This window comes from Phodopus roborovskii, unplaced genomic scaffold, assembly GCF_943737965.1.
Source record: "Phodopus roborovskii unplaced genomic scaffold, PHOROB, whole genome shotgun sequence".
Classification (NCBI taxonomy): domain Eukaryota; kingdom Metazoa; phylum Chordata; class Mammalia; order Rodentia; family Cricetidae; genus Phodopus; species Phodopus roborovskii.
The window spans coordinates 39,793,818-39,808,158 of record NW_026126410.1 but is presented as its reverse complement, the minus strand read 5'-3'; the positions used below and the strand labels follow the sequence as shown (position 1 = coordinate 39,808,158).

Genomic DNA, 14,341 nt, shown 5'->3' with positions numbered 1-14,341 from the left:
GCCGGTACTTTCCGACGCTAGAAACCTGCTCAGCCCTTGGTCCCGGGACCCGATCAACACCTGGGTCCCCAGGGAGCAGCCCTAGGAGGGGCGGGGCCCCCGCTGTCCCTCTCGTTGGCTTTCAGCCTCTCGAGTTAGAGCTTCGGGTTCTCCCGCGCGTGCCTTTCCTTGCTCCGGGACGAAGCGGCCGGTTGGCAGCGGCGAGGTCACGGTAGGACCCTTGCTGAGCTCGGGACTCCAGCTGGGAAGGCGCCCCGCCCACCTCCCAGATACCACCCCTCCCGGCAGCGCAGGGAATGCCCCCGCGGCTCCTCCCACCCCAGGGGCTTTTCTTCAGTCGTCGGTGACTTTGCTTCGGGAGCGCAGCTGCCTGGCGCCGTTTTCCGCCGGGCTGGAGCGCGCGGGGCCCCTGGCTCTTCTGGGAACGCAAGGGGCAAGAATCGGTGACCTCGGGGCGCTCCCCGAGTCCGGGTCCCCTAACCCGCACCCCAGCCCCCGGCCCGCGCCTAGGCCTCCAGCATGGTGCTGCTGGCTGGGCCCGGGCCGGAGGGCGGCGGGACACGCTGCTTGTCGTCCCCGCAGTCGCCGACGCCACCCCGGGACGCGCAGACTGGGGACGACCCAGGGGACTACGAGGAGTACGAAGACTTCTCGAGTCTGCCGGACACCCGCAGCATAGCATCAGACGATTCCTTCTACCCTCCCGGAGGCGAAGGGGAGTGCGGCGCGGAGAGCGCGGAGAGCGTCCCGGAGGGCGTCCCCGAGGCGGCGACCCTCCTGCGCGCCGCCTGCACCAACGACGTGGGGCTGCTGCGGGCGCTGGTGCGGCGCGGGCTGAGTTCCGAGGAGGTACGAGAGACTGACCGCAACGGCCGGGTAAGATCGGGTTTGGGTCTCCTCCGCTCCCCTCCCTCACCCCGACCTTCGTGCCACCTCAATTCTGGATCTGCCGCGGCTCAGAGCGCCCTTTCCTTACCGTGTGGCTTACGGTGATGGGACACCATTTGCTCTGCTCAGGTGCGGAGCCGGCGGGAGATGGCCCGACCCAGCTTCCTAATGCGTCCCGGTCCCTTTACCGCTCCGGGGATCCCCTATTTCTCCCAGGAAGTCCGCGTTAGTAAAGTGTTGACGTCTGGGGAGGGGGGGTTCCTTTCTCACTGACTGCTACATTTCCCCAGGCCCCAGATAGGTGACGGTCTCTACTCCCCTGCAGGGGACCACTTTTCATTTGTCCCCTCAGGCCTCTCCCGCTGTCCTTACCTAACACGTTGGTGTCCGAATTAGGGTTTGAAAGGTACAGTTCCCTTCCCTTACTGCTCTGTCTTCCTTGCTTCTCCTAGTGGCCCTCGCGGGGACCAGCTAGCCTTATCTACGGGTCACCGCTGCGGGTCGAAGCCTACAAGCCCTCACAGCCACCCTTCAGGCAGGCCCGGTGCGGCGCAGCACAGGAGCGCACACACTGAGCTAGGCAGGCAGGGAAGTAGGGAGGCAGTCTCCATTAATTATGCCCAGGCTCAGAGAAAGCAAGAAAGTTTCCAAAGAGACAAGAAAAAGTTGGAGAGCCGTTCCCACCGAACACGGACCAGCAAAGTGACCGTTGCGCCTGTGTCCCCATTAGTCTCTGCTGGGTGGACAAACGACCTTACCTGATTTCTATGTTCCCGGAGGCCCCGTGGTTTCTGCAGACTCAGTCTTGCACAAATTAGGGACGTCTGTGCTGCTGCTTCCGAGTCGCAGCTGACAGAAAATAACCGCTTTAGTATAAGGACGTATAAGGACGTGGTGACCCCGTGCCTTTGGCTTATTTTGGGGCTGTGTGTAGGCAGTGGTTTGCCCGCGGCTGTAGTCTGGGTCAGACTGAGGCAAAATGTGAAGCCAGTGTGTCATTTTCTGCTTTCGATAACCCGACAGCATGGGACTTGGTTGGAGGAATGGTTTCTGCTTGTGATACATCAGGGAAAAGACCTACATGATGAAGGCAGCACACCCTGGTGCCCTGTGGTGGCTGTCCCAGCTGTAGGAGGACTCGGGGGCTATTTCTCTGCTCCACTTTCAGTTTAACCAAGCTAGTTTTCCGGGTCAGGCGTTCCCAGTAGAAACCTCTTCTTCCTGAGCAAGCAAACCGTGCTTGAAAGGATCGCCAGGACAAAGGGTCTCTGTGTTTGGGGAAGCTATCACCTATGAGTGGCCACTGGTCTCCTCAGGTTTATTATGATTTCTGTAGGGGGGTGGACAGACAAACAATACTCAAAAGTTTGAAAGCGTGAGGAAAGCTGAGAAGTTAAACCATGCACGGGAGACTTGAGCAGGAAAGATCCAATTTCAGGACCCCTGTAGAGGCCCTCCCCTACCCAGAGGTTGGAAAGGGCCAGGTAGGAGAGGCCCTGGTCCCCCCCCCCCCACCTCCCCAAGCAGTTCCTGTTTTCCTCTGGCTTGGCACACCTTCAGTGACAGTCCCTTCTACATGGTTTTCAAGCCTGAAGTATGGTTCTGTCCCTAGCTAGCTGAAGTCCGGCACATAGGGCCCTCATTTTACCTTCTTTCTCATGACTCCTTCATTTGTGTCTGGTTCTGAAGAGAATGTTGTCCAGCCTTGTGGCTCCTGTGCCAGGGAAAACTTTCTCTTGCTCAGTTTCTCTTCCCTCAGTTATGAACTATAGGCTGAGACGTCTTTGTGGTGCTCTGAGTCTTTGTACCCATCAGATGCCCTTGGGGACCTGATGAAAGGGCCCTGGGCTTTTTATCTCCAGGACAGAGGCCCAGGCTCATGTTCTGTGTGCTCTGAGGGGAGAAAGCAACAGACTACATTCTTACTCTTAGCTATTAAGGAGAAAGCAAGAGATTTCGGGGGTCAGGTGGCAGAAGACATTCTGATCAGGCAGATGGAGTCAGGGGTGGGGGCCGTTACACTATGGTTTGGTCATGGTCTGGAGTGGAGAGGAGGGGCTGTGAGAGCCAAGGCTAGAAAGGCCACTCAGGCCGGGTGAAGATTACCCAGCCATCCCTAGCTGACTGAGGAATATGGGGAATTCTGTCAGCTTGCCAGTGACCCATCTGGTCTGTAGAGATTCATGTGCCCTCTAATGGTCACATGACTCACCACCTGCAGGTTTCTGTCTTAAGGGTACTTTCTCTGGAAGGCCTTTCCACCTGCTCCCATCTAAGCCCAGAGCTGGCTGAGGGCGGTGATGGGTTGAGACACTGAGCACTGAGATTCTCCATTTGCTGGTCATTTGCCAGCAGGTTGTTAGGCAGAGACCGGGAAAGGAAAAAGGTCCCGAGGCAGGAGCTCTGTCCCAGCCTGATCTACCGGTTGATCTTTTGTCCCAATGAAAACCTTAGGCAGGCCCAAAGCCGGTGACAGCTGGGGAGTACCTCTGCTTAGCACCAGCTTCCAGGAGCCTCTAAAGCAGCCGGTTCTAAAGCAACCTGTGGGCCCGGACCCCATTGGGGATCCAATAGCCCTTTCACAGGGGTCACATCAGATATCTTGCATGGCAGACAATTAAGGTCTGTAACAGTAATATTTACAGTTATGAAGCAGCAACTAAAAATTTTATGATTGGGGGTCACCACATGATGAATTGTATTAAAGGGTCCCAGCGTTAGGAAGATTGGGAACCGCTGTGCTGCTGTAGAGGCTTTTGAAGTTGCCCTTAACGCCTTCAGCCTGAGCCACAGGCAGCTGAGGATCTTGTGTGAGATTAGGGGATGTGGCTGAACACGCATTGGCTGCTGAAGTGTTCGGAAGGATCTCAGGATTTACTGTGCAGCATTTAAATATTTATTGCATAAGTTTGGACTCTGGTTGTTTGGTTCCTCACTAAAGGGTAGTGAAATCCCCCCAGAAATCCCTTTCTTAATTCTTTCCTTTGCACCCTAGCATCCAAGTCAGGCTTACTGCTGTAACAGCAGAATGGAAGATACATATTTGTACCATTTTAGTCGTCATGGAAGGGCGGGTGGTTTGACGACAGACACCTGGGCCAAATTATGTCTGTTAAGCTTAAAGTGCACCTGTATGCTGAAATCTCAGGAAATAACAGCACAGCCAAGTCCACCAGCCTGGGTGCCCAACCCTCATGCAAGAGGCTCATGTCTCCTATTCTACAGATACTTGGATGTGATCACCACTTGGCCTCTAAGTACAATTGAGAAATTTGTTGCATATTTTTAAATGAAGGACTTATTATGAGTGTAGGGATTTCCTCTTCCTAAAGTGAGGGTCACAGTGTTGGAATTCATGCACAACCCTCTGTCCTCCTAGGCCCCGAATGTCCTGTGTGCACAGAAACTGGGCTACAGAGAAACTGAACTTCCAGGTCTTGGCTAGTTGCCATGGAGAGTAGGTTCTGGCCTCGAACCTCCAATGCTTGCCAGGGGCCATTGCACACAGGGAGAAGTTTGCTTTGCTGTTTGGGAAGATGTGCTCATGTGTTTTTCCCCTCTTAGTCTTCCCTGTTCCCCGCCCCCCAATGTGGTATGGTGTGTGTGTGTGTGTGTGGTGTGTGTATGTGGTGTATGGTGTGTGTGTGGGGTGTGTGATGTGTGTGGCATGTGTGTGTGTATGTGGTATGTGGTGTCTGTGGCGTGTGTGTAGTGTATATGTGTGTATGTGGCGTGTGTGTGTGTGTGTGTGTGTGTGTGTGTGTGTGATATGTGGTGTATATGGCCTGTGTGTGTATGTGGTGTGTGTGTATATGTGGTGTGTGTGTGTGGGGCATGTATGTGGTGTGTGCACTCTGTGTGGGTATGAATGCTTGTTTGTGAGGTGTGTGTGTTAGTGTAGGCATGCTCACCAGAGGACAGCTTCCGGTCTGTCTCACCTTCCACCTTTGTTTGAGTCAGAGTTTCTTATTTGCTCTGGCATATGTCAGGGTGACCCACGAGATGCTTCTGTCTGCCTTCCATTTTGTCCTAGGAACGTTGTCATTATAGGACTGGTGATATAGGCCCACAATATGGAGCTTGGCTTCATGTGGGTCCTAAGGGTTCACACTTAGGTCCTTGTGTGTGTGTGGTCACCTCCCTGGTCCACCATGTTCCTGTTTATGGTATCATCCTCCAGCGTGGGGAAAGAGAGAAGGGGGCATTGAATAGTATTGTACTGGGAACTCCACGGATTGCATTAAGAGACCCATTCTCCATGCTTCCTCCAGCCTTGATGCAGGGGGAGGAGCTTGGTCCAGCCTCAACTTGATATTCCAGGCTTTGTTGACTCCCATTGAAGGCCTGCTCCTTTCTGAATGGTGGAGTAGATGGGAGGTGGTGGGCGAGAGATGGGGGAGGGGAAACTGTGGTTGGTATGTAAATAAATGAAAATATTTAGTAAAAAAAGGAAATGTGAATCAGCTCAAGTGGGCCTGTGGTTGGTGGCCAGCTCTTCCTCGTCCACTGACCTTGGCCTAGCATCAATAGAAGGAGCCTATGTCTTAGCTGTAAGGACATCAGTTATCTGTGGCTGTGTATTGTTACCTGTGTTAGTCTGTGTACCTACAACAAAAATATTTGAGATAATTGATAAGAATGTATTTGTCAAAAAAAAAAAAGAATATATTTGTCTGGATTCGGACTTGTGCAGCTTCCAGCCCAGGCCTGCCTATCTCTTTTTGCCTCTGTACATGTCACTTTTTTCCTGTACCATGACTGCATGGCCATGGTACAGGGAATTTCATGGTTTTTTTTTTTTTTGTTTTTGTTTTTGTTTTTTTGTTTTGTTTTGTTTTTGTTTGAGACAGGGTTTCTCTGTGGTTTTGGAGGCTGTCCTGGAACTAGCTCTTGTAGACCAGGCTGGTCTCAAATTCACAGAGATCCGCCTGCCTCTGCCTCCCCAGTGCTGGTACAGGGAATTTCTTACCTTGACACAACAGTAGGCCCCTCAGTCTTGTAGTCCCCTTTGAGGACACACACACCTCCATGGATCTAAGAACCTCATGCCTGGCCCCACCTTCTAATGGTTTGGCCATTTCTTAGAGTTCTACCAAACTTTTAACTCGAGGGCCTTGTGGGACATTTACCCATGCTATACTGTAACACCATGTAACTCATACCTAGGAAACCCCAGGGGTTCGATAGTCACCTCTCTGCTGAGGGTGGCCAAGTGCAGTCTATGGAGGCTAGAGTTTCCATTTGTGGGCACCAAGCTGGTGGTGAGCTGCAGATGGCAAGACCAGGATGGCCTCAGCGGATGACTCATCTCTGCTATTCGTGACCACTCACCCTCTAAGCAGGCTGGTCCTGCTGGCTTTGTGTGGAACGTGCAGGTTCCAGAAGGGCCATTTTGGCCTAGGTTTAATTCCACTTCTGCTGAAGTAAGCCACCCAGGTCAAGTCCAAATGCAGAAAACAGGATTTTCCCACTGAAGTAGGGGTGGAGTGGGGCAGGGGGATGGGAAGGTGGGTAGTTCTTTTTGCTGTGAGTACCTGAGGGAAGATGAGGCTAAGCCTAGGACATGAGGCTAAGCTAAGGAGGTCGTGGTTTGAGGTCAGTCCTCGATCAGTGTGGTTGTGGCGGTGGGAGTGGCTCTCTCTTGGTATTTCTGAGTTGTTTTAATGATGCAAACTCAGCCTCCATGTCCACAGGATGCCTGGGACTTTTAGGTGACAGAAACGAACTTTGACTCCAAGTTCAGTTCCCAGGAGGCTGGGATGAGGGGGCTGACAAGATGGCAGGTAAAGATGCTGGCCACACAGGGCTAACAACCTACGTTTAATCCTGGGAACTGTCATAAGAGTGGAAGGAGAGGTCGGACTGGAGAACGTTGTCTTCTGGTCCTGCCCACCTGCACGCTGGGTAGTGTGTGTGCGACAGGAAATGGGATTATTTGGGCTCACAGCTTCAATGTTTTCTGTCCACAGTCACTCGGACCTGTGGTATCGGGCCCGTGGGAACATGTGATGGAGGAGTGTTGCAGACTATTTAAGACGTGTTACTTTTGCTTGTGCTCTGGAACATTTGTTTAATGATGCAAAGACGAGTTTGATTAAATAGAATTCACCTGTGGTCAGGAGGCTGAGTCAGCAACTAGCTGACAGGAAGTTGTAGAGAGGAGCGAGGTGGAAAAGGTTTATAAGGAGGGGTGAGGAAAAGCAGGAGGAGTCTTGGGAGACGAGAAGAGGTGAGCGAGGTGAGCTGTTTGTGATGCAGCCTCTCTGGGAAACAGGATTCTACCTCAACCTTTAAATATTGAGTTCTTTTTTTTTTTTTATTTATGTATTTATTTATTTTTTGAATCTTGAGTTATTTAGTGGGATGGAGACTGAAATAAATTTCCTTAGTAGCTTAGAAAGAAAGAGTTGGTGCCTGAGGGAATTCCCTCAGGCTTCGGCTCTTGAGGCCTAACCTCCATAGCTGCTAACAGTGGTTGCTGAATAGGATAGCCTTGGCTTAAAAGGCCGAAGCAAATAAAGAAAATAAAGAAAAACAACAGAGGAGGCTACTTCATGACAGTCAGGAAGCAAGGGGAGAAAGAGGGACTAAGTAAGATGCTATTCAAAAACTTGTTCCTAATGAGCTAACTTCCTCCTGGTAGGCTCCACCCCCTAAATTTTTTTTTTTTTTTTTAAATCTTATCCCAGTAGTGATACAGGCTAGCACCAAGCCTTCATCAACACATGTCCATTTTATAATGAGATAATATGTAGTCCCCTTTCATTTTATAGCTGGTAACAGTAGGGCTGGCTCGTGGGACAGGCTAGAAGGCTCAGAGGATGGAGGTACTTGCTGCCAAGTCGGATGACCTGAGTTGTCCTCTGACTTCCACCTACAAGTTCTGGGCCACGAAGGTACCATCACATGAGATGCTAGGTACTACCCCTTTCCTCTGTTGGAAAGTGTGCTCCCATGTTTTGTAGGCAGATGATTGGCAGTTTCCTTTTCTGTGCAGAAGCCTTTGGGTTTCATGTGATCCCATTTTCAGTTGTTGGCTTCATTTCCTGAGCAACTGGATTCCTATTTAGAAATCTTTATTGTGCTTGTGTGTTACAGTGTACTTACTCTCTACTGTCTCTTCTAGCAGTTTCAGGTTTTACACTGAGGTTTTTGATTCATTTGGAGTTGATTTTTGTACAGTTAGTACAAAAAGGTCGAGTTCCTTTCTTCTACATGTGGACATCCAGTTTCCCAGCACCATTTGTTGAAGGACCCCATTAAAAGAAAGACCCTGCCCATTTATGCTTTCTCTCCACTCTCTTTCCTACTGATCCCCTGGGGCAGACAGGACTTTTCCTACCATGGAATCCAGGGCTTCATCAGAACAGTCTTCTCTTCAGTGTCTTTAGTTTCTGTAATGAATTAGGTGTTTGTAGTTGTGTAGATGGAAATCTGGGTTCTCTAGTCTATTTACATGTCTGTTTTTGTGCTAATATCATGTTGTTTTTATTATTATAGCTCTATTATATAACTTGAGATTGGGTATGATGAGGCCTTAGTCTTTTTGCTTAGGATTGACTTTAGCTCTCTTAACTTTTGTGGACCAATGTTTCAGCCTATTAGGGTTGTAATTCTTAATCATAGCCATAGGGAATACATAAGTCAAAACAATCCCTTGTGTAAAACAATACGTTTATCTTATTTATTTTTTATTAAAGAGAATAAGAAGGAAACAGAAGTTGTTGAATTAAACTAAGGTAATGGGTTCATTTAAGAAGGTTGGGAAGTAATTTATATAGGCAGTCTGGTACTTGTGTATACATGCACACGTGGATGCCCATGTGTAATCACTGCCATTTCGATCTTGCCCGGGTCTTCCCTTAGCTTCCTGATCTCCATGGAAAAAATTCAGAGGAGATACACAGAGTATGGTGTAGAGATATAAGTGGAATTTACTACTGCCTAAATTGCATCATTCCCTTAGGGTGAGGTTGCTCAGTGGCCAAAGAGACCTTTGCAGAGCAGAGTGCTTTCAGGGGGTGAGCATGGACAATAGCCAGAGATACTACTGTGTAGGACATCTGCTGGGTGAGTGTGAGGACTGGCTAGAGAGGCCATTTCCCAACTTCTATTTCAGTTAGGTCTTATACTAGTTCAAATGTGTCTGGAACAGCCTTCCCTGTGTCCATTTTCCTGTCAGGTGATTGAAAGGCATGCTTGGATTGACTCTTACAGAAGAGAGCAATGGTATGTAAAGTCTTCTTTCTGTTAGATAGCAATCTTGAAGGAGTCATGATTCCCGGAACCAGTGCTAGATACTGATCAGTTGATGGCCTTCCAGGAAGACCAGATTGTCCTGTCTCCTTCCAGGGCCAGAGACAGAACTCAGGTCCCTTTTCTTTGACTGGTCATTCGAGTCTTACTACTCCAGTTCTTGGTTTTACATAGCGTTGATTATGAGGGGGAGGGGTCCATACCCAAGGCCTGCCAAGTCTGCTGATACCTAACTGGATGCTTAGCAATACTAAGGAAAGACCTGGGCAGGAAGGGTGGTTCAGGGGAGTGACGGAGACCTGAGTAACATGGGAAAGGCTGAGTGGGAATATGACTACAGAGCCTTTGTGTAGCTCTCAGGAGGTTGTATTTTAGATGAGGCAAATATTAAGAATTTGGGGTTACAGAGATGGCTTAGAGTCTGCTTTCCAGCACCTGTCCTGGGTTGTCCCAGCTAGAGAGGCACAGACAGGTGTGTGGATGATGAGGTGATAAAATCTATCTCCTGTTAGTTAAGGGTGTTAATTTTTTAGTACCTATTCCTCCATAATTATGTATTGTTTCTTTAGTTAGTAATGCTCAGGTTGGAGCCTTAGGCCTCCAGATACTAGGAAAGTGTCCTTCCATGAAGTTGGTTAAAATAGAGAAGTTGGACCTCACAGTGCAAGCGTATGTGTGCTCTTAGTTTCTGAGAAAACTGAGACAGGAGGATCAAAAGTTCAAGGCCAGTCTGGGCAACTTGGTGAGACCCTACCTCAAGGTAAGAAGTGAAAAGAGATGTGCATCTCAGTGATAATCTCATGTAACATGTGGGGGGCCCTGAGCTCAGTATTCAGTTCTGGGAGTAGGGGAGGAAGACACAAGTTATCTGAGTGAGAAAGAGTTCATTGAAGACTGTGAAGATGGAGAAAGGACCCAGGGTGGAGAAGGCAGGGCTGCTAAAGAAAGACCGCTGGAGAAGCCTTGAGCGCTGTAATTTAAGAAAAGCAGCTTGGGAGAGAGAGAAAGAGGCCATGTGACAGGCTTCAAGCAGAGGAGTTTTTTTTTTTTTTTTTTTTTTTTTTTTTTTTATTAAGCAAAGGGGAGGGGGGAAGACTGGCCTCTGGGGACAGGATCAGCAGGAGAGAGGAAAGAGAGGAGAGAGGAACAGACAGATGGAGAGAAAGAAAAGAGAGGTGGATAGGAGGTGGGCAGGGCCCCTTTAAAAGGGAACCTAGTGAATGTGCACAGGTGGTGCTCTTAGTAGCTGCAGCTGAGGGTGTATCCTGTCAGAACCCCAAGGGCTGGCCAGTACAGATGCCTGAATGCTAACACTGAGGATGAAACATTTCTGCACCTTATGTGTAGTGGCTATGGGAAGACATACGTGGTTTAAAGTGTGTGTAATTTAACACAGACTTGTGCTTGCCCTCACATGCACGTATCCTCATACACAGGAACACACACACACACTCATACACATGCATGTACAAACCCTCACACACATGCATGCACACACTCCAGGACACATATGCATGGACACACTTTCTCATATGTGTATGGGTACATACTTTTGCACACCACACATGCATACAAATACCCTTAAACACACACGTGCTCACTCTCATACATACACACTTGTTGTACAGGTACAGTTACATCTGTGGTTTGAAGCAATGTCAAGTTCCTGGTATTGCTGTTGTGTCATTTGCAGGGTACTGGCATCAAGGACAAGCGTTGGAAGAGTGCAACTTCCTGTGGGCCTATTAACTATTTCAAGACATTAATGGGGGTTTCCCCCTTGATGCCACTTTCACTTTCTGCTTGAACCTACCTTTGGTGATGTAAATGGACCTGGCTCAGTATGGGTAGCAGGAGCTATCCTACGCACAGAGCCTTGGGCTTCGCTAGGCTGCTGATATAGGAAGCAATCTCCTGGGCTTGGAGGACCACTCCAGCCCACACTGCTGGATATGGATGCTGCTGCTTCAGGTGTCCTATACCACTCAGCGCCAGCCCTTTTGCCATCCTCGCCAGCTGCTGTGACTGCTGTCTTTGCTGGATGCTATGCTTTGAGGGCTCAGCAGGAGCAAAGCCACAATTGAGTACTGATCTTTCCAGCGTACCCTTCCTGTACCCCTTCCCAGATCTTCCTTCTGGCTGCTGGGGGTGTGTGTGCTCAGAGACAGCCATCTGCTCTTCTAAAATGTGTTTTTAAAGATTGATTTATTTTACTGTTTTGTGGGCATGCGGGTTTTGACTGCATATATGCATGCACACTGTGAGAGAGAGAGAGAGAGAGAGAGAGAGAGTGTGTGTGTGTGTGTGTGTGTGTGTGTGTGTTGCATGGTGCCCTTGAAGGTCAGGAGAGGGCTTTGGATTCTTTGGGACTGGAGTTACAGATGGTTGTAAGCTGCCACCGTGTGAGTCCTGGGAATGAAGCCCAGTCCAGTGCAAGAGCAACAAGTGCCTTTGATGGCAGGGCCGCTCGCCAGCCCTGAAAAATACTTCTTATACTTTTCATTTGCTTTTTTTCTATGTGTGTGGCTACATGTGTACCATGGTGCCCATGTGGGGGTCAGAGAGATGCATGGAGGGGTTAGTTCTCCCCTACTTCTGTGAGATCCGGAGACTGACCAGGTCGTCAGGCACAGCAGCAAGTGCTTTCATCCATGAGCACCTGAACTTTTGATCTTGTGTCCTGTAGGCCTGACATGGAAGATTCTGTGCTCTGGCAGCACCTTCCCGTGCTTCCCTGGGGATACATGAGTTCTTCTGTCCAGTGGTGGCTGTTCAGTCAGCAGCAATGGCTGTCAGAAGTGGATCAGTATGGAGGTTGTTTCTCAGTGCTGCTGATGGCACTTTAGCCCTGGAAAAAGGTGGAAGCCAAGCAGATGTTTACATAAGCAAAAAGGGGCAATTAAGGAAATGGAGCTGGTTGTGGTGGCTTACACCTGCAATCCCAGCATTCAAGAGGCTGAGGCAGGAGGATTGCCTGCTGTGAGTCTGAAGGCCAGTCTGGGCTGCAGTGTGAGACACTGTCAAAAAATCCAACCAACTAAACAAAAAGCCGGTGTGACACTTTGGAGGCGGGGACAGGAGTTCAAGGTTGTCCTTGGTTACAGAGTGGGATACATGCACACCCACAGGTCAAGAACTCTTGTCCTCTTAGGAAGGGGGAGATGAGGGAACAGCTGTGGCACATATCTGGGTGTACCCCAAGTCTGAGCCAGTGGGGGGGACTGAGGGTTGGCAGATGGGCCTGGAGGCAGCTAGAGCCGTCCAGATCCCAGAGGGAGAATCCCTGAGGGACTGTGGCCATCCTGCCAGTGATGGCCATGGCTTTTCATCTTCCTTGAGTACAAAGTCAGAGCAGAGTCCTGCTTTGGGGGTGGTGGGTGCTGGCCGGTCCTGGGTCTGATGTCGGGGTCAACAGCGGCTGTGGCAGATTTCAGAAGTTTCCTTCAGCTTCTGTTTGACTTCAGTGTTGGCACAGAGCCAGTTCTAAAGGACCCATCCTTCTTCTCCCCTCCCATCCCCTCCCACTCTGCTGTTTCAGTCTAACCCTTCAGCATCAACACTTGACAATTCATGGGACAATAGTCATCTGTTAAAAATAGCCGGCACTGACCTGGCTGTCCCTCCACTTTGGCTTGAAGTGGTGCTAGGTTCTTTTCTTTGGCTTGAGAGCATGGATGGGTTTCTAGGAAGTGAGTTCCAGGTGCAGAAAAGTCAGCCTCGCTCACCTAGTTAATATTTGAACACAGCTTGCTGAACTGTGGTGACCTTTTCTCTGGAGTACAGATGCCGTGAGTGGGCTGGTGATGTGTTTCCAAAAGTTTCTAAGGCCCTCCGTGGACACTGTGGGGCAGCGGAAGGACACACTAGCATATTTTGTCATGGGCATGCCCTCTGTTCCATGGTTGTCTGGACCAGGCCTTGTTGATTGGTTGGCTGTGACGGTGGGGAGGCCACTCTAGAAGGCACTAGCTGGACTGGGTATGCTGTTTACCCTGGGTTCTTAATGTTTGTGTGTGCATGTACATGTTTGTCTGCGAGTGTGTACTTACTGTGTATATTCATGTGGAGACTCGATGTCCATGTTGGATCACTGGATCACTCTCCACCCTAGTTTTTGAGCCAGGGTCATTTACTGAACTTGAAGCTCTCCATTTCAGCTAGACTGGCTAGCCAGTGAGTGAGTCCTGATCTACCTGCCTCTGTGATCCATGTTCCCTTCATCCTTCCAGCACCGATGTTACAGACGTCCATACATCACTCCTGACGTTTTCGTGAATGCCAGGGATCCACATTCAGGCTCCAATGCTGACAACAGCTAACACTTTATCCCCACAGAGCCAGAGCCATCTTCAGCCCTACACTGTTCTCTTTACCACATGACACAGCACAGAGCTGTCTTCCTGGGGGTGGGGGTGGTCTTTGGGAGGTAGAGAGCCCCATTACAGTGGGGAATGGGAGTTAGGGCTTCCAGCCCCCCCCCCAATGTGCAGAAAAAGTAAATAGATTCTCTGAGACACTGTTACACTAGGGAAACTGGTGACTTTGTTCTTAATAATAGCCAGGCACCTGGGGTGGGGTGGGGGCAGGAGAGAGGCAGAGGCAGGTGGATCTCTGTAAGTTTCAGGCCAGCCTGGTTGACAAAGTGAATTCTAGGACAGCCAGAGCTGTTGCACAGATAAATCCTGTCTCAAAAACAAAACAAACAAACAAAAGCTCACCTTTAATTTCCTTTTGTGGATAAACAAATCTGAATCCTTTGGGTTCGTGTGCAGGGAGATGTGGAAGCATTTGGGGTGACTGTAAGAAGAGAAAGCCTATTTAGCTTGTAAGAGGCTGTCACAGGGTCCAAAGTCCTGTGGACAATTTTATTGGAGTCCTCAACATTGAAGACACTTTTTCATTCCTTAGCTTTAGTCCAGGCTGGCACTTGTCATCCTGTTGTTCATGCTGGCTTTGCTTGCAGTGGGTTAGACCATGTGTGGTGTGTACACCAGCAAATGCAGGAAGCCTCTGCATGTCTCAGTGACTTGGGAAAAGTCACTGCTGAGCGATGGCATTCTGAGGAGTTATGGTCATGTCAAAGCTTCTGATATAAGAACAGCGTTGGGTGCTGAAGGGGCAAGAAAAACATCAAGCAGCTTGAAAATACATGAATAAAATTATATGTGCATGACTTTCCAAGACATTTTTTTCCATT

The 14,341-nt window shown here is 49.6% G+C and overlaps 1 protein-coding gene across 1 annotated transcript in view; it reads left to right on the top strand.

The window, feature by feature from the left end:
- Nucleotides 1-397: 397 nt before the first annotated feature.
- The window catches only part of Ankrd33b (ankyrin repeat domain 33B), a 62,823-nt gene continuing 48,879 nt past the window's right edge, over nucleotides 398-14,341 (top strand). Inside the window, exon 1 of the mRNA XM_051182607.1 lies at nucleotides 398-876. Coding sequence (XP_051038564.1) covers nucleotides 520-876 — 357 coding nt within the window. The 5' untranslated portion in view covers nucleotides 398-519. The remainder of the gene's footprint in view (nucleotides 877-14,341) is intronic.